At 43.3% G+C, this 20,068-nt stretch overlaps 1 protein-coding gene across 2 annotated transcripts in view; it reads right to left on the reverse strand.

The window, feature by feature from the left end:
• The window catches only part of PTCHD4 (patched domain containing 4), an 81,969-nt gene extending 61,903 nt beyond the window's left edge, over window positions 1-20,066 (reverse strand). The window contains exon 1 of one of the 2 annotated variants that reach the window (XM_008947998.1): window positions 19,325-19,873. In XM_008947998.1, the coding sequence (XP_008946246.1) occupies window positions 19,325-19,873 (549 nt within the window). Of the gene's footprint in view, window positions 1-19,324 lie in introns of both variants that reach the window. The other variant, XM_008947999.1, reaches the window with a different exon arrangement.
• Window positions 20,067-20,068: the final 2 nt, after the last annotated feature.

Genomic DNA, 20,068 nt, shown 5'->3' on the forward strand with positions numbered 1-20,068 from the left:
CTGACTTCCCTCTCATGGGAAAAACAGAGGTTTTAAGGTTTTTTTTGAGATGGCATGACTCCTGCCTTCCCAGCACCCTGCTTACTGGAGGTTAGGGCTTGTGAGAGGTTTAAAAGTCATTCCAGATCCATGCCAAAGAGGACAGAAGCCCTTGTACCCTACTGCCTGATCACTCTCATTCGTGTACGTCCACAAGACCTTTGCCAGCAAATTTCTCTCTGTTTTTCTTTAACTGCTACCTCTTATCAACTGGAATGATGGATAATTATCAAGCTACATTATAGAAATTTTAGGATGAAGTATGCAATTCTGCTTATCTCTATTTTATCTTAAAAGCTTGAAAACATTCCACAGAAGGCAACCAGGGATGTCTGTTGAAATATATTGTGTGATAAACTTCCTAATGTGATCAGTGCAGTTGTTTCTCCCCATGATAAGGACATTCCTGCACTTCCAAACATAAGTCATAGAAAGTGTTACACTAAAAGCCACAGACATTAGGATGGAGTCAGTTGCTTTAGCTGACCCAATGTTTTCAAGGTAAAAAACCTACTAAATCCCCTTTCATTTATGGTTTAACATGTCGGGTTGCTCCTGCCTCCTTTTAGTGACACCATAAAACTTTGGGGTTTTTTTTATCCCCATCCAAAATGATTTCTCTGTCCCTGTCCCTAGAACAGTTATTCATCCAACATAAACCACTGGATCCCTGTTACACAGCTACCAGTTACCAGCAATTCCTGAAGCCCCCCTTTCAAAGGGGCACATGCAAGGCTGATTTCTGTCAGCCTCCAGCCCTCAGAGCTGTGTAGGTGCTCCTCTACCCCCACCACACGACTTGCTGTGCCTGTCCCTATGCAGCTATTCTGCACAACTGAGCAATGGAAAGGGAGTCCAGGGAAAATGAGCCCCGGGGGCAACACATTTGAGGTAAAACTGCACCTCATCTGGCTGGGAACAGAGACACAGCAATGGTCAGGTGGTCTCTTGATTCAGCAAACATAAAACGGACGAAAGTGGCCATGAGAAGCTATCCAGGAAATAATCCTCTAGCTCTCTGCTACAACAAAGAGCACCTCTGTTATTTCTATTTGGCAATGATGATGTTCAGCTCACCAGCTAGCCAAACAAACTTGTTTTGTAGTCACTGGCAAAAGTCAAGCACATCCAAAGGATGATCTGCCCCATCCTAAGGCACGGCTCAAAACCAGACCTCTGCAGTTGCCTGTCTCTCTCCTTTTACAACAGAGGCACAACATTACTTATGACTTGAACTTAGGTTAAAAAGTGAGGAGATACTAACCTACATGTAAACACAAAACTAGCTGACTTGCCTTGTCATTCCTCACTCACATTGGCCCCTTCACAGACATGTCCTGAAGGTTAACAAACACACAGACTTTGAGCTTCTCTCAGGCAGATCAAAGATTGCAAGTGTGGTTTTTAAGAGCAGAAGATGTGTACCCAGAACACCCAAAAGGCAACCAGAACCATCTGGCACCTCCTTCTGATGGATCAAGGCTTGTGCTGATGCCCAGACTCTTCCTGGTTTGGGTTTCTCAGTTTTGATTGGGTAATTTGAAAAGAGACATGAACTGGAGAAAATTATTTTAAGACATTTATATACTCCAGGGTTAATAACAAAGAAGAACAGAGTTGTTCCTAACTTAGATCTATTCCTTCCTAGTAAATCAAATTATGGAGGAATTCATCAGGGTGCAGTAAGAAAGTGTGATTGCTGCTACAGAGCTCTTCTCTGTGGAGGAGCTTCTGGTGGTGGATGTGCTGTATTTCTGAGTGGTCCTCCCCAGTTTGTTCTTTCAGTATGACTCTGTCAGGCTTGCTGCTGCTAAAAGGGAAAGGCCAGAGGGAAAGCAGTGATGGTTGTCCCTCCACCTACTGCTTCTCCTGCACCTCCCTAAGGAATGAAAATACAAGATAAGCTCTTACCCTTCCAGACCAGCTCCATTCCACACCAAATCTTCCCTCCTAGACTGTATTTCACTTGTACATTCACATCAAGTCTCCTGTATTTTTTATCCTATTGTCAGCTCTTTATCATTCAACTGACTCCTTCACTCCCAAGGTCAGATTCCTGTTCAGTCCATCTCAGATCCCATCCCTGTTCTTCTAGGAGAAGAAGGATGAATTTAGTGCCCAGTTCACTCCCAGCCTAGTTCTGGCCCTGATTGTCCTGAGGTGCACCCATGCACCCAAGGACACAGTGGTACCCCTGAAGCTACTGAGTAATGCCCATGCTGGCTGTGGTTACACACCTGCCCTCCATGGGGAAGGGCACTGCTGAAAGATGGGGTTTTACAGACAGTACAAAGAGGGCCACAAGCACTGGGAGGTAATTTTGGGGTATAGCTGGACTATCTGCCTTTTTCCTTCTCTCTGCTCCACCAGAAGCAGGATCAGAGGCAGAGCAGTGAAAAAGCTTTGGCACTGACCCTTCAGGCAGTGGCAGGTGAATTGCTGGCTGCACTCCAGCCCTGTGAGATGGATCCAGGGGTGAAAGGTGCAGCCTGCTTTGGGTGCCAGGTGGTCTAGTGACTTGTGAGACAGCAGAAGAAGCAGCCCTGCAGTGGGTAGTTCAGCCAAAACTGTTGATGACATCACCTTCTACAAGAGATCTGTGTTAGCAGGACCTCTCAAGTCAGAGGTAAGCCTAGGTGTGTAAGTCTGCCAGGTCAGATCTTAAACCACTTCTGTCCTCTTGTTTCCAGTAGGCACAGAGCCACAGCTCCCTCTCCACCATATATTGTCCTTTGAGTTTGTGTTGTGTCCTGTCCAGGATCAGAAGTCCTTGAAGTAGTCCCCTTGAGCTCAACCCTCTGCTTTTCACTCACTACCCATCCCCACCAGTGGAGCTTCCCTGGTATCACAGAGCAAAAGTTAGACTGCATCTTTCCCTTAAATCCCCCAGGATGAAGCTAAAAATAATCACCACAGACAAGGACAGTTTCCCTTGCCCATCCATGAGTAGGTTGCTGTCTGAGTGATGGCTCTGGACAGACTAAGCAACTGGGAAGTATGCTTTGTGAGGGGATTTGTGTAGCAAGAAAGTGGTTAATGATACAAAAGAAGCAGAGTATGTTGTGATTGTAAAGTAAAACTGGAGCTCTGGAGTAGGGTGCCCTAAAGAGACTGGAAATGTGAAGAGGAGGGAGGCAGGAGTAGCAACTGTGTTATTTCTTTCTGCTGGCATCTTATCTGCTCCCAGGCATCTGTTTTGCAAGCCCTGCATGCCCATACTGTACTGCCCTAGAGCTGTGTGTAGGAATCCATACAACACAGGAGGATTCAAACCCCATCCCCTGCTCGGGGGGTCCCCACGCAAGGAGTGAGCTGTGGGGGAAGAGAGAGAAGGTTGCACAAATAACTCCAGCTCTGTCTCTGGTGTAGAATGGAGCAGGGACTTGGTTTAGAGATCAGTGGCTTCCTCTCACCATACACAGGATCCTGCCCTGCTTATTGGAGATTTTTTAACAGGCCCATACTACCCCACCTGCACTGTTTTGGCCAGCTCCAGATCATGGTGGGTTAATTCAGCTAACCAAGAGTTTCACACTACAGTGTGGAAATTTCCTCAAAAACTGTTTTTCTACCCCAGGACCTCTACGTTTCACACCACTAAGCAGGGCAGCATTCATATTTTTCACATATTCAAGTCCTGCTTTATGACAGAGTTTTGCAAGGTGGTGCCACATGGCTTTAAGAGGGGAAATCCAAGCTCCTGCACTGCATGGTGCAGTTGTGGCCTTTCACCTACACACACTGGGCAACATCTAGGCCTCTGTCAGGTGCTAAACCACAAAGAATACCCAGATAAAAAAAGCTGTACTTGTCCCTGTGGTCTTGTGCACCAGCTACTGCTCATCCCAAAGGGTTTTGTTTGTGCCAAGAGGAAGGATAGGAATGAATCACTAGGGAGACAGCAGTACCTCAAGGGAGATGCAAAGAACACCAATATTTAGATATATAAAGTAAAACACTCACATATGCAGCTATATGTATGAAGAACATATTTACCATCTCTCCTATTTGGCAAACTCTAAGAGTCTATAGCATGAATACTTTTTATGGATGAATACTCCATATTAATTCTGTTTTCATCCACATCTCAAAACTCAATATCTGAATGTTCAAAGGAAAGGAGGAAAAATAAAAAGAGCATAAAAAGACAAGAAATTCTTTTTCATTGTAGGCCAGCAGTCCATCTAGCCCCAGTTTGTGTCTCTGCATTTCTAAAGCACGACACCTCAAACCATAACATGGTTGGAAGACACCTTTGTGAATCTCACAATTATAGTGGATTTTCCAGACCTTCAGCAAACAAAAGTGAAGTTTGCTGCTGGGAAGGGGAAGAAAGAATGCAACTGTTCATTTTGTAACAAAGAAATCCTTCTCCCAGATGCATGTATTTGAATGAAATTGGCAACAAAAAGTAAGCAAGACTAATAAATTCAAGCTATCTGTGCCCCAGTGAAATCCAAGAGTTGTATTATCTCAAGAGGGCCATGTCTTTCTCCACATGGGAGTACACAGGATAATATTCCACTAGAATGCTGTCTCTTGTGAATGTCTAATCTTAAAGCTTTATTGAAGTCCGTGGAGTTATAGGCTAAATAAGAACCTAATTCCTAAAATAAAATACAATAGACAGCACAAAACACTAAAATCCAGAAAAACTCCTTTACTGTCTTCTTTCCATGCCAACAAAAGCAAAAAGGCACAAAACTGCACCATGCACTTCATATGCCCAAGCTGGAGGAGAGGAGAGGTCCAGAAAACCTCCTTTACAAAAGCAAAAAGGCACAAAACTGCACCATGCACTTCATATGCCCAAGCTGGAGGAGAGGAGGGGAGAGGAGAGGAGTGAGATCCAAATTGTCCCTAAAAGGAGATCCTGTGAAATCCAAATTGTCCCTAAAAGGAGATCCTAAAAAGTGGTCGTTAGCAGGTTTAAAGGCCCTTTGGCTTTGTGTGTATCCCACTGTGTACCTCTTATAATTGTTTACAATACACACAACAAATAGGAAGAAAACCTGCCAGGAAGTAAAAGGAATTGAATTTGCCTGGGTTTATTACTCCAGCTAAAGGAAATGTTGAAAAATAAAAGCAGAGAATAAAAAGTGAAGAATAGAGCAGATCCACGGGAATCATTTAAGCTCTTACAATCTGAAGTTTCAATAATGACACAGAAAAAGGGGCTTTTTTTTCTTTTTAAATTACGTTTTATGTTGGCAAACATGTCTTTAATTTTCTCTTCTCTCTGCTCTTCCTGCTTTCTCTGGGGACCAGCAGCCAAAGTGCTGAAACGCTGCGATAATGTTTTATCAAAGAGAAGAAGAGAAGAAATAACTCAGAATCAGACAGAGCCAAGCATGATGTGGCAAGATTTGGGGGCTAGCAGGGTTTTGAGGTTAACTTCCAGCCAAGCAGTTTGCAGGCTTAACTAAGCCCAGCCTTTGAATGCCAGGTGCTGCTGTGCTGTTACCCAGGTTCTATCAGGAGCTCAACAAGATATAACAAGGCACTGGGCAAAGCAGGTACAGTTAAGGACACATAACACTTCCAGCTGAAAATTCCTCCTTTTAAAGAGATAATTAATCAGTTTTCCATCTATTTTATTAATCTCGAATTTGGCACTGTGAAGCAATTTCTCTACCCTGAAGCATCCCCCTCCCTTCCCTCCAGCACACACTGGTTTTTAATGAGCTTGGCCATTTGTTAGCTGGAGAGAGCCAAAAAAATGTCAAGTTTCAGATGGTTTCCTTTTTTTTTTTATTTTTTCCATAATGTTGGACAAGAATCTGGAAAGGGAGAATGGGAATGAGGCATTTAAGTAGGCTGGTATTTATGCATTAAAGTATAACTGAAGCTTGGGTTTTGGATCTGCATATGAGATTGTTGACTCCCACCTAAGGTACTTTTGAATTCAGTAGGTCCAAAGAGATTTTTCACCCCCACATATGCACATCAGCAGGTAGCTTTTATATTTGTAAAATCTGTCTCAAGATCACCTTGTTATGCACACCCTTCATGATAAAATCTTACATTCTGAGGAGCCCATAGAAGTGAAGGTGCTGTCAATGTGTGCTTCTTTGACATGTGTTCTTTACTCTTATTCCAGTCAAAAAGAAGTGAAGCTCAAAGCATATCTCCACTTTGGGCTTCCCATTGCCTCCCATCACTGGACAGCTCTGCCACTGGAAGTTCATTGGCACTACAAAGTCCAGTTTTTCTGTATTTTTCAGCCCTGCTCTGTGGGGGTGTGTCTCATGCTGTCTCAGACAGCACCAAGCACTTTTGCAATGATAAATAAGTGTTAAAGGAGAGTGTGACAACCTGAACATTCTGCATGAACCTGAAACCTTCCTTTAGAGATTGCAGGAGTTGCTAAAAACCGCCACTGATAAAGCTCCACGTGCTGGGAACAATTCATCTTGATGAAGCCTTTGTGCTGCAGGGGTCTGGGAGGACCCACGGAAGGTAAAGCAGATGCTGAGGGCTGGGTTCAGACTGTAATCACTGGTCACCAGTGAGATTCTGGTGTGATCCAGGACCCAGCTGGGCAAGGTGTTGTGCAAATGCACAGCTGAAGAAGAAGCTGTCCGTGCTCCAGAGATCTTCCCATCTGATGCTGGAGTTTCTTGAGTTGCTGTATTCCACAGCATGAACTGGTGATGCTGCCAAAAGAGAGATCCCTTCCCTCTCCTTCCTGAGCCTGTACCTCCTCCCTGCCAAGATCGGGAGCAGCAGTTTGTGTGGCATGCGGTGAAACGGACTGGGGAAATAATCCAGGTTTATAAAAACTCAGTGGGAAGGAAAAAAAGTAAAAAATTAATAAATAGATAAATAAATAAAGACTTCATCTGCTTCTTGCTGCCAGCTGGCAAAGAGTTTCTTTAATTCCTGTGCTCAAATGCCATAGTCTGGTGGTGGTGGCATCCATGCAACACCTGAACAGCTTCACCCTCAAGGTGGCTGTTTTTCACAGCTGAGTATTTGTCCCTTCATGTGAGCACACAGTAGCTATTAACTTCAAGCAGAGTTTCAGATTTGGATGTGCCTCCTCAACCAAAACAAGGCTCAAAACACGGGAAGTCAGAATTCAAGCTCTGAGCTCCTGAATCAGGCTGCCAAAGCAAACCTGCCAGGCTATAAGTGCCAGAACTACCAGGCTGCCTGCTCAAGGAGAAGAGGAAAATGGGGCACTACCAGAGGATAGTTTTGATCTTAAATGGGCTGAATCTCATTCTTAGTGTTTTTTTTTGTCTTCCTGAGGCCTACAATGTCCCAAAGCCTAATTTAAGTACCTTCATTAAATGCTTAGAGTTTGGTTATATGTGCTCCTAGATTTATGTGTTATCATAGTACTATTGTTAAGAATGAGTTCAAGATAACAACTAAGATGAATATTTAGTTCATGTATAAACATTTCTGAAGAAATGTAGTATATTCATTGTAAATAATGCTAATAACAAGAAACCCACCACCTTTTCAACTGATCTGAGACATTTACCTGCAAGACATCAGACACTTTTTTCCTCAAATAGATATTTTACAGTTACTTTAATGTAATACATGTTTTTTAAAAAGGCTTTTAAAAGTTCCCTGGAGTGCCAAGTGATTTTTCAGTTTATATTAGTATAATCTACTTGGAAAGGTTTTAGTTCTTGCAGAACAGAAAGTATTGGCCTTTTAATTTTAAACCAAAAATGCTGCAGATGGTGGGACCTTTTGGTATCTGGCCACCTTTATGTTTCAGACAAATAAATACTTAGGGAAAAAATCTGATAAAGTAAAGATGGTAAAGCACTTCCACATGATAGAACCCCAGCATTTGTCTTCCTAGTACTCTGCAACATCTCAGCCTCCCTGCTGCAATAAACTGCCAATATCTGGCAATCCGTTTTGCAGGAGGATGGCATTTAATTCCAGTTCCTTCAGTGGAAGCTAATTCCTTATTCAGATGAATGTCTTTTAGTTCTTTTGCTAGTGTCTAATAATAATTTCCAAAAAGAGTGTTGCAAAACCCTGTCAGAGACTTGGTGTGGGACAAAGCTGCAAGGGTCTTGAGAAGAAGCTTTGACTTTACCCATGAAATTATTCTGGGAAGTCTTTTCTTCTGTCAGTACAAATGCAGATTATTCCCTAGGTCATCTGGAAATGTATCACCTGATATAAATCTTCTCTAGAAAGGTCTCCAGATTCACCATATTCCCATGTTTCTGAAAATTTCACAGGTTTTTTTTTTTTGTGTGTGTGTGATTTTTATGATTTGAAACAAGTGTATGCTGGGATTCAGCTTTCCTTATCTTAACCATCTGAAAGGTAAAGGCATACCATGAACTTTCTTTCTCTGGCCCATGATGTCTCTGAAAAGTGAGTTCATCCCCTCCTAATGTAGCTGATTAGAAAAAGTGAAATGCATTGCTTCTTCTTGTTCACCCTTCTCTCCTCTGATTGCACGTTGGAGCCAGTTTAGATTGTATTCTGAACATAAAAGGGCACAAAGATGTCCAATTTTTTGGACTGATTATTACCATCGTGACTCTATATAGGCATCCAAAAATTGCAACGTCACAGACCCTCTGTGTCAGGGCAGGGTCAGAGCCTGATTCTGCAGGACAGAGAAGACATCACCCTCTGCAGACAGTGCCCTGCTGCTGTGGATGTTTGTCAAGAAGAGAGGAGAAATGGCCTGACTCCACAATCCATTTCACAAGCATCACCAACCTGTTCTAAAGACTTGGTCTGCATTCACAGTCAGGTTAGATAAGAAACAGTAGAAAGGATCCAGCTGAATGTTTTGCAGTTATGCTGCTCAACTCAGTTTTGAGACTGCTATGCAAGTTTTTCCCTGGTGCAATCAGAATATGATTAAAGAATGACAAAATTGAACAGGGACAAAATGGAGCCAATTTGTGGCATTAGGGCTATGAGGATATTCGAATTTGAAGTGCTGGGGAACAGTCAGATGATGCACAATGTGGCAGAACAACTTCAAGGTTGGCTCATCCAAAATCCACACCGTCAGCACAAAACTCCAAAAGAAGAACAGTTTCATTCTAGAAAGATAACAGAAGGCCCAAGGCAAGGCAACAATCTCTAGAGGCTTCACTGATTATTTAACACACCATCTACAGCCTCCAAAGCACCATTCAAACTCAACATATGGAGCTGTCTTTGTCCTGCAGAACTTGATCTGTGAGAAGGCAAAGGATGAAGGACAACACCAAGTAGTTAAATGTCCACACTTACAAAGAAGTGTGGGAGTCAGAAGTAAAACTATGTACCACTTCTGGGGGGTTTCACACCAACTTTGTCTTTGACCTTGGTCATAACATTTAAGAACTGCATCTTCAGTTTGACATTTGCCAAACTCAGCTAACAGGAATCTGTTCCAGAAGAGAACCTTAGATGGCTCTTTGGGGACCAGAATGCAAACAAAGCTCTTCATAAAATTGTTTTAGTTTTTAGTCAGGTTTCTAACTGCCTTGGGTCTGTCTGTGTAATTTCTCTGACTCGGCTCCTGCTGACATGTCCTCCTTGTTTAATATTATTTGTGAATTTCATTCCTGTGCAATTCAATTCCACTTCCTGATAATTAATAGAGATGTTAGATGAGACCAGACCTAACACAAATTCTCCAGATACGCTGCAAAATACCTTCCATAAACTTATTACATTGGCATTTATCATGATTCTTCATTTACAGTCTCCCAGCCAGTTTCCAATCCTCATGAGTGATTTCCCATCCAAGACTATACAAGTTAATTATTCTATTAGGATTTCCTCATAATCCTGCTCAGGCCAGGGGATGGGACAGACTGACCTTATAAACTTTTTATGGCACTGACCTCTTGCTGTTACATGGCAGAGGCATGAGACTGCTCATAAAACTCCCCAGCTCTCTAACCAGGGTTCTCCAGCAGCACCCCAGCACTGCTTTATGATGGGAAAATCAACGTAAAGGAGGGAAGGAGCTGAGTTGCAGTAGAATATGAATTTTTGAATACATGGTCCTTATTGGGCCTTAATTTTTCCTTGCAATTTTTGCTACTTCAAAGACTAACTTAGTTTCACATAAGGAAAGTATCAGAGTCATTCTTAAAGGAGCTTTGTTCAGATCTGTTAAGCAGTGACAAAGGACCTGTTTTACCTTTCCTTATCTGATGCAAAGACCACTGAACATATGTGAATACACTATTTGGCATTTACATAACAGAAATTTCCCTTCAAGGATGTCCTTCTCTTTGTCCCCCCTCCAAGATCATAAACTAGAGGCCAGAAGGTGGTAAATATTGTAAGGGTACAAGCTTTATTCTTTTCAGAGGAAAAAAAATATCCTTCCTTTAAAATTAAATTCTTCTCAAAAACAAAACATCAAACACTTGATGAGAGCAGAGGAGCTCTTAAGCTTGTCAAGCTTGTGAAATGTATTTTGGGGTATAGAACTAAAGCCTAATATTTGTGGTAATCTTGAAGTCTTGGGAAAGAAAGGATTGGAAAGACATTTGTAAATATTCAGAAATGTTTATGTTTCTCTGCTGGTGTCCCAAATTTCTGTGCCATTTACAATGATCATTCTGTTGTGCATCAGCTGGGTGACCAGTGTTGTTTGCATACAGATGGAAAATCAGTTATGGGCAGGATAAGGAACGTTAGTTAAAGGAACACCAGCAGTAGAGCATTTATTACCACATCTTCCAGCCTCTCATGAGAAGAATTGGGTTTGTCATCTGGATCCAAAAGTCTACGTGGTGCAATCTCTTTTGGAGGATGTTTTGTACTTATCTGTGAATAAAACCTCACTTGCTAAGACAAGAATCAAGAAGAGGAGCAAACTGAAGTGTGGATTTTAAGGAGAAAAAGGCACATGAATATTTCCATGTTGCATCTGCTCATCATTGAACTTTTTAATGCATTTTGTTAATGAATCAAAATCTACTCTCAGAAACCACCCAGGAAAATGGTTAGGAAAAAGGTGATTTATACTTAAGTCACAGATCCTGTCAAACAAGGGATTGCATTGCCTAATGAAGTGCTGCTAACAGCATCTTTCTTCTTAATGAACTATAAATTATTCAAATAATTTCACAAACCAAACCTGCTTGGAAAACTGGAAGTGAGGCTCACTTGGCCCATCAATACAGTGCCTTGGTCTCCAGTGAAAAATGGCACTAAGAAGGGCATCCTGTTGGGTGATACATTTGTGTCCTAAAGGACCAGGCTGTGTCCTCAGCCATACAGGGATTCTGACAGGCCGAGCTGGTGGTGGGGTGACTTCATTTCTTTGTGATTTCCAAACCAGAGTGACCTCTCCTTGACCAAAGTTTGAACATGGGAAAATATTTCCTGTTCAAGTAACCTTTAAAAAAAAAATAAATAAAAAATAAAAATCATTCTAATCTGAAGTATGGAGTAAGAGAAAAATAGTTTTGAAAGAATTTTGAAAGAATACTTTGAAAGAACTATTTCAACACCAAATAAAAATAAAAAAGGAAGTATTTTATTAGAAGCATGTCAAAATGAAACTGTGGGAACCTGCCCTTCTCTTTTCTTCCTCCAAAAACAAAATTAAAGGCAAGGCAGACATTGTTTCACAGCTTCTCTTCATTTCAAGAGTGCTACAACTTCTGATAGAAAAAGATTCAGCTGAAATTTTATGGGCCTGCCCTACCTGCAGCACAGGTAATCCATGATTTAGTACTGAAGCAGCAAAATGCTCCACGGCCACTTCTGAATCGTAGCACCCTTTATGAAGCTGTTGACATATGCAAAAATACACCATGTGTGTGGCAGGAATAACATCTCCCCATCAGGCTGACAACACTTGTGTAACACTGGTGGAAACAATCCCACAAGGTGTAAGAAAAGCAAGACCCTGTCGTACACAAGGGCATCTTCTCTCTCTTGCTTAGGTACCTAACGTGGGTTTAAGTTTTAGGTCCCCACTGAATTGGTCCTATAGGTGATGTTTATGTTCTCTATACTTTGTGAGAGGATACACTTTAGGTGTTGGGCTTCCCTGTGGAGGTTTCAATGGCACCTCCCAGGTCTACCACTGACTGCACGAGGAAATTAACTGTGGCAGAGTGGGCATTGTGCAGGAATCATCCACCAGTGTATGAGTAGAGTTGAGAAAACAAAGCTTTAGCAAAATTTCTGTACCATACCAGAGCTTCACACCAACAAAGTGTCCCCTGTTTGCCCTTGAGGTGGTTCCACAGTAATTCTTTTTAGCTGGAAATCCTCCCCCCGCCAGCAGATTGCACTTGATAGTGTCATCAAAGATCTCCAAGCAGTTCACTCGAAGCTCCTGCCCCAAAATAGCCTAACCAGTATGAAAGTGAGGCTAATTCACACCCAGCAAATCCAGGGCTAGGACAATGACATGTGTCACTACATGTGATCATCCCTGCAGTGCTCTGTCACTGCCCTCTCTTTTCGTAGGATGCTTCACAGATTTGCTACCCAGAACTTCCTTGTGGGGTCTGCATCAATTAAAAGCTTTCTGCAGAAAGGTGAGATAATGATTTTAATAACTCAGTTCACTCTTTTTGGAAAAACAGTCAGCAGGCTTTTTCATTAGTCTCGTAATAACAATAGCACAGAGTTCTGCACAGGGGTCTTTTCATGTGTTAATGTCTGAGAAGGTTTAATACAGGTTTTGTTCCTAGAGTACTACTTTCAAAATGTTTAGCACAACCTTACCTACATCACTGTTTACTGACTAAGGAAGATATGTTTGCAATATGCATAACTCCATATACATAAAGGACAGGAAATAATTCAAGAACTTTTTCTGACATATTTATTAATCTAATTTTCTTCTTACAAAGTTCTTCCCACTTCTACCACGGAATACATAATTAATCAGCTAATGTGGATCTCCTCTTCATAAAAGCATCTTTCTCTGACTGGGAAGATGACACATCTTCTTCACTAAGGCTCATTGATTGTATTCTTTTGCCTTGCTAGCAGGATGGTATCTGAATTTGTTTCAATTCTTGTTACAGAGAGCAAGAACACCCATCTGTTGTAAATTCAGAGGGAGAAGTTCAGAAGTTCAGAGCCCTCCCACAGCTCACATAGCCAGTAGTACAGTGGGCTCCAAAGACATTTTGGAAAACCATAGGGATGGCTGAGATAAAAAGATGTTAGAAACACTGCCAAGCATTAACTGCATGTTAAATAATAATAATAAATAATAATAATAATTAATAATAATTTTGTCCACAGAGAATTAGCTATTATAGGAAGATGGCAAAGTGCTACTGGACATTCCACCTCTGGGAAGTGGTTGACATCCATCCCAGATCCACAGTGGTGAGCACTTGTTACTAACTGAAGGTGCTTGCAACTGCATCTTCCTTTTGTCTAATCTGTTCTCTATTTCTACCTTCCAATTTCTTCTTTATTATTATTCATATCATGGCAAGGTCTTCAGAGGGTTTGGCACTGCCTAAAAGACCATGTCCCCCAGCAAGTGCTAGAAAGTGGAATAGCTGGGAGGGAAAGGCATGAAGCAGCTGACCAAGGTGATCTGAGAGGTCAGGGGAGAATATTTTCTTTGCAGTCACTGCTCTCAACCACTAGATGGGAAGCCCCACACCCAAGGAACCTGTGGTCTACAGCCTTGGTAGGGTGAAGGAATAATTTACTCCAGAGACTGATGAGGAAAGTGAAGTTCATAACAGAAGAACAGCAATGTATAAAGAGCACCTTAAACCCCATCCTTGCTTTGATAGGTTTCTGCTGTCCTTCTGCTGTTTGTTTATGTTAGGACAGCTTGTCCTGGTACAGGATAAGCTGGCTTTGTGTCCCTTGTGCAATCAGGGCTCATAGTCTGTCCTTCCTTTTAGGTACAAGGGCTGTCATGACATTTGGTCTACCAGAGTTAAGAAAGACCTTTCCTAACACGCTAAACAGAAGAAGGAGTGAAGAGTTTTCCTTAAAACGCTTCATTTTTTTCCCATGTGGAGCAGACAAGCTGTTTGATTGTGTCCTGAAGAGCTGACAGCTGCAGGGACATCTCCCAGCCAAGAGCACAGCTAACACCAGCTCCACCAAGAGGGGTGAGGAGCCCTCCCTAGTCCTGCTGGAGAGTATGGAAACACAGCTGGAAGAGTGGAAGAGGGTCTTATTTTTTGTTTTGTTTTGTTTTTTTCTTTTGGTTCCCCAAATTTTGCCAGCCTGTGAGCCAGAAGAGGCTACTTGCCTTCAATATTTTCCACTTGTTTTCATGCTACTGCACAGCTACTTGGAGTCCACCCTGCCCAACTCTGTCTTGATCTGCGAGGCTGAGATGAAAACTATCTGCAGCCTCCAGCTTTCCTCTTCTGACCTTCTCCCTGCTCAGGTTCTATGATTTTGCTTTGACTTGGCAGCTTTTGCCAGTCACAGAGCCCTTCACAGGATCCTGAGCCACATGCTTGGGCTGGGACAGGTGGTAACACAAACGGGTACAGAGCCACATTGCCTCCAAGGAAGCATCTGTTCCGTGGAGTCAGAGTCATCTTATACCTGAACCAACTTTACTGAAGGAATAATCAGTTTGTGGCTATTATTTTTATGCAGATGCCTCCTCTGATGTAGGTGGGTTCTGGTTTTATATCCTCTCTGTCCCATGGAAGCAGCCATGCCTCGGAGTCATCTAAGGAGGGATTAATCTTAGAGCAGTGGGAAAGACTCTACAGATGAAAATGGAGCAAAGCTCATTTAAAATCACAGCTGTTAGTGAGAGAAAAATTGAGAATTTGGCCCGTAGTAAATCTGCAATTACAGGTTTCAAGATGCTAAGTGAATGCAAGTTAACTTTTCTACTTAAGCAATAAAGGATCCAATGTTCAGCTGATGTGTTTATCAAAACAGTGGCAACAGAAATGTCTGTTTTATTGGCTGCTGTTTAGCCTAGCGTTCATAAATGACTGTTTTTTAATTAATTGAAGGTGGTACTACAAACCAATCTGCTTCCAAAAGCTCCTTTTAACCAACAGTTGTCATATTCATTCTGATCTCAGAGAGATAAGTTCGAAGCTATTATCTTTTCTCAGACAAACTAGCAAATAAACTTGAAAAGAGACAGTAAAGGTGGAATAGCTGGGAAAAAAAAATGCTTTCATGTGTGTTTTTGGTTTTTTTTTTCCCCCTGTGGGTAAGGATAGAAATAATTTTCATTCTTTGTAGTGAGTTTTTGTTTCTTCTTTCCTCATAAGTACAGCAAATTTGCTGGAGTTACTGGCAAATAAGGGTCTTGTTCCTCAGATCTGATAGTAAACAAGAAGCTATCCCCATGTAATGAATAATTCTGTCTATACAAATAACTAAAATGTGCCTCAGACCCTACACTGGCCCCGGGGGCAGGGGTACAACACATCCAAGCAGATGGCACACTTTCATTGCCAGAGTGGAGTAGATACACCAACCAGCAGTGGACACTTTCCCATGTCATCTCCCAAGTCATGCCCAGGCACTCTCCTGGAAGTCTTACTTGACAAAAATGATGCCAAGATTTGTCAAAACTTGCAGCTTAACAGTTTGGTGACTGATGGTCAGTGTAGATGTGCTCAGTCTGTGTGTTCAGGGCACAATACAGACCCCAGGCACAGGAACATTGCTTTTTTTTTTGTCCTGGGCTGGGGAAAGCAGGAGCAATCCTGCTCTGGGATGTATATCAAAAGCCTTCATCAAGACTTCATATATCCAGCTTTGTTTTCCTGCTTTGCTATGGTCTATCTGCATGACCTTGGGCAAGTCACTCTTCTGGCTGGGCTGCAGACTGCAGCGTAGCGTAGCAGGAACTGTGAACAAGCTAGAGAGTGGGAATGGGAGCAGGAATTTTCCTACAGCCTGGTTCACCTGGCCTTTTGGAAGAGTAAACCAGCCTACAACGACCCCTGTGTTGCCAGAGTGGATTTTAAACCCATCTCAGGCACTTGAAACCACACTGCAGTCTGCACTCTGGATGTCAGTGCCATCTCTCTGCTCCTTCTCTGGGAGGTGGAGAGACCCAAGGCTTCCCTGCTTACAGAGGGGCTGTGAAGATGTTTTCAAGCCTATAAGCTCTCCCAACACTACAGCAAGTAATGATTAAACAACCATTACCCTTCACAGCCAGATTTTTTAGGAAAAGCCAAGCAGCTTCAGTAGATTTTGCAGCCCAATAACAGCAGTTTCAAAGCTGGTTTGCTGCTCATACAGCTCCCACAAAGTTCCTGTGAAAGACCTGGCAAGAGCTCATCCACAGCCAGCCTTCAGCCAGCCTTACCTGGGGGAGCTGAACCAGTTTGGCCTCCAGCAGGAGACAGCAAGGACAAAGCAAGAACTGCTCACTGGGCTTGAGGGAAAGATAAAACTACAAAATGTTCTTGCAGCTCCCAGATGGAGCAGGAGAGGGATTGGAACAGCTCAGCATTGTTATTGTGGTTATCAAATGAGTACAGGTTGACACCTGACCCATGTCAGCTGCAGACTAACTATACCTGGGACAGCTTCATGGTTTGTAAACCCACTGTATTTTTTCTTAGAAAAATTTTATCCTGTCTGAGGCTATTATTAAAAGAACAAGGCTGAGCAAAACCTACCAGTATTAACCAAGGAATTTGTCCTCTGAGAAAGTGAGGCAACCCAGAAGATCCTGGTGGATCTTTATAGTGCAGGAAACTAGCTGAGAAAGCTCCCAAGAACACAGACCAGTGAGTGTGAACGCTGGTCCATGCTGAATAAGGGCAGGCAGATTTGGCTCTGTTGTTTGCTTTCCTATCAGGTCTAGCCACAACTGCTCCTTCACGTCACAACTCAACTAAAAAGAAATAAAAACCCTAATAGTTAGAGCTATGGGGTTGTTTCCCTTTACTGAACATCCAGATCTACCCTCATGGGTGAAACACCCAAGGTATTTCTGGTTAAACACATCTAGAAACCCCAAAACAGGTAACATAGGCATGGATTTCTACAGCCTTTGCTCAGAGGTGCAAAGAGGGAGGTCAGTAAATAAAATTAAACCAAGACTTTGGCCCTGGTTTGACAGTGAGCAAGAGACATTTGCCCACAAGCTCCTAATGCTTGGTAGGTGAGAGAAGAGAGACGGGAGAGATCACCTGGTGAATTAATCTGCAGAAAGCAGCAATTTATTTCCAGCAGCTGGAGTCAAAGAGACCAGAGGAGGTAAATCTCTGAGGACAGGACCTAGCTGAAGGCCAGCCCATGTTCAAGGCTGACCAGCATCCCACAACAGTGTCCTTAACATTCCAGAAGAATAAAAACTGTGGCAAAGTGTTTCTCAGTGACACCAGAGACTGCCTGTCCACTGGAATGGGTTGTAATCATGAGCTTTTCTCTAAAGTGGATCCATGGGTTTTCGTGGCTTTGCCTCCCTTCACTGAGAAGGGGGTTGAAAGCTGCCTGCTCTGCCCAACTTTAAACCTAGGTGTTTAAGGGCATTTATTCCTTCATCCAGAAGATGATGCACAGCTGCTTGGGGGATTGGAGGTGCCGGGCTGGTATTCCCTGGTGCTCAGACATCAATGCTTGGGGAAAACCTTTCTCTGTGCAAATTATCTACCAATCATTTATTCCAATAAATCTCTAATCCAGGCCGAGTTCTTTTTTTTTTCTTTTGCCTTGATCTTTTAAAAAGGCAGGAGCTATAGGCACTCTTCTAGTAAGAGAACACATTGCAAGTGACCCCATCCTAGTTTTGCCAAGCTCACTTAGGGTTTCTCTACACAAGAAAACTAATCTGGGTTGAGAAAGTACAATGACTGTTTCTGTATAAAGCTAGTTTATAATGATGTTAGTCTAGATTACCAGTATTCTCCACTGAACTACCCCAGTCTTGACTTTAATAATAAACAAGATGGAAAGAAATCACTTTAATTCTGCAATAGCGGGTTTGCCTTCACCGCAAACTATAAGAGAAAATTTGTTCAGGGGTATCTAATCCAGAATAACTCGTGTTTCTGAGCACTCCTTTCACTCAGGACTTCCCAGCAGCAGCAAGGACACCTTTACGTTTCCACACACTCAACTCAGACAGCCACAACTCTGCACAAAGCAACCACTGTAACAACTAGAGTGATGGGACCCAATCCCAACTGTCCCACCTGGCCAAAAAAATCAATCTGTGTCTCTGCTTCAGTTTTTGGGGCATGGACTAACTTTGGTTGGTTTGTTTTGTTTTTGTTGTTTTTTTCTTTTTTCCCTGGTCAATGAAAAGTAAGAAACAAATTATAACTCCAGTATCTGGCCAGTACTTTCAGGAGCACTACCTCCCTCATTTCTGAGTTCCTCTTTGAAAAAAGGGGGACAGGTAAGCCCCAAGAGCCCCTCTGGTCTACAAGAAGGACCATATTCCCTTCCCTATGACCTGAGCCATGAGTAACTAGTGTGCCAGGGAGTTTGCTACTCTCTGCCTCTGGTGCAGTGGCTGGGGGGAACATGCAGATCTCCTGTAAGTCACAGAAACTTCCTTCAGCAGCTATCTGCAAACTTTGCACCTTACTTGCTCCTGGCAGGTCAGTCCTGGTGAGCTGGATTGCTCCAGATGAGAGGGAAAGCAGATGGGTGCTTGTGTGCCAGAAAAATGTCCCTGAGATCATTTGAGCCGAATTGTTTATTCTTTTAATTGGAAGGACCCAAACTTCTTCCACTTTTTACCTTGTTTTGCCTTTGCTGGAAGCCTCTAGCTGATGGGATTCGTCCCAAAACTCCAGCCTCATCCATCAGTGGCAGAGCTCATTATTTTCACACCGAGAGAAAAAATTTCCACCTCCCTTCCCCTTCTTTGCATGCAGGTAAAGAAAAAGAAGGCAGGACAGCTGAAATCGCTCCTGGCCCAAAGCTCCAAACCTCCCGCTGCTCCTACGACGCTCGCAGCGGCAGGGAGATACCGGAGCTCGCTGGGCGCTTGAGGAAAGCATTTTCTGGCCAGATTCAAGCTAAATTATCCCAGCACGGCAACGGGAGCGGAAAAGGGGATAGTGAAATCCCAGCTCTCAACCCCCCCATCGATGTCCTGTCCCTTTTCCCCGAGGTATTAACCCTTCAAGGCATCGCAAGGTCTCCCGGTCCCGAGGCTGTTCTCCACTCCCTGCCTCGCCTGCTTCGTTGGCGTCCGGCCCCCCCCGCCCTCCCCCCTCGTCCAGAACAATAGCAAGGCACCGCTTTCAGCTGCTTCCCCAGGAAAGCCCAGATCACACACATTCAGATAGAGAGAGATAGATATGATTATATTTCTCTTTGCTGTTTAGGACAAGAAATGAAGTGCTGCCTCTTTAATTGGCAAAAGCATGCAGTAAGAGCATACCTTTAATTTAGTGTTGGGATAGCTCACTTGCACCCTGGCTGTTGTCTTATTGGAGAGGGCAGCCTGCCTCAGATCCTCTAGCACTGAAATAATATCATCCAGCACGCATTTCTTATCCTGATTTCTCAACACACACAGATGGGAAAAAGTATAATTATAGCCTTTGTAGTTCACCTTCATTTCCAGCACGGCTCGGTGGATCTGCAGGATCACATCAGCCTGATGCAAAATATTGCCTCCGGGTTTGGAGAGGAGAATCACCCTGCCATACCTTCCCGGGGTGTGCAAGTCCGAGTACAGCTGGCTTTTGGATTGATCGAGGGAGAAAAGGCTGCTGGCTAAGCTCCTCTCGATCTTGGCCAGGCTGTGGCTGGGGGCTACCAGGCTCTCCAGGTCAGTGTCAGGCTGGAAGCGGTTGAGCAGGCTGAAGCCGAAGATGATGGTCAGGACTGCGGGCACAGTGAGGAAAAACACCGGATGCCTGCTCACGAACAAGCCCAGCTTGTAGAAAAACGACTGGAGCCCTCTGTGTATCCCCTGCCGCAGCATCCTCCACCAGATCCAGCCTGCAGATGCTCCTGGCCGTCTTAGAAAGCACATGTGATATGTGTAGCTCCTTACCCCTTCCTGTCAGTTTCCCTTTCTCTCTCCCTCGCTCTCTACTACTCCTTTAAAAGACTGCAGCAAGTTGCAGCAAGACAGCCAAATATTGATCAATGGGGTGTGTGTGCGCGCGTGTGTGTG

This window comes from Merops nubicus, unplaced genomic scaffold (genome assembly GCF_000691845.1).
Source record: "Merops nubicus isolate BGI_N331 unplaced genomic scaffold, ASM69184v1 scaffold949, whole genome shotgun sequence".
NCBI classification, from domain to species: domain Eukaryota; kingdom Metazoa; phylum Chordata; class Aves; order Coraciiformes; family Meropidae; genus Merops; species Merops nubicus.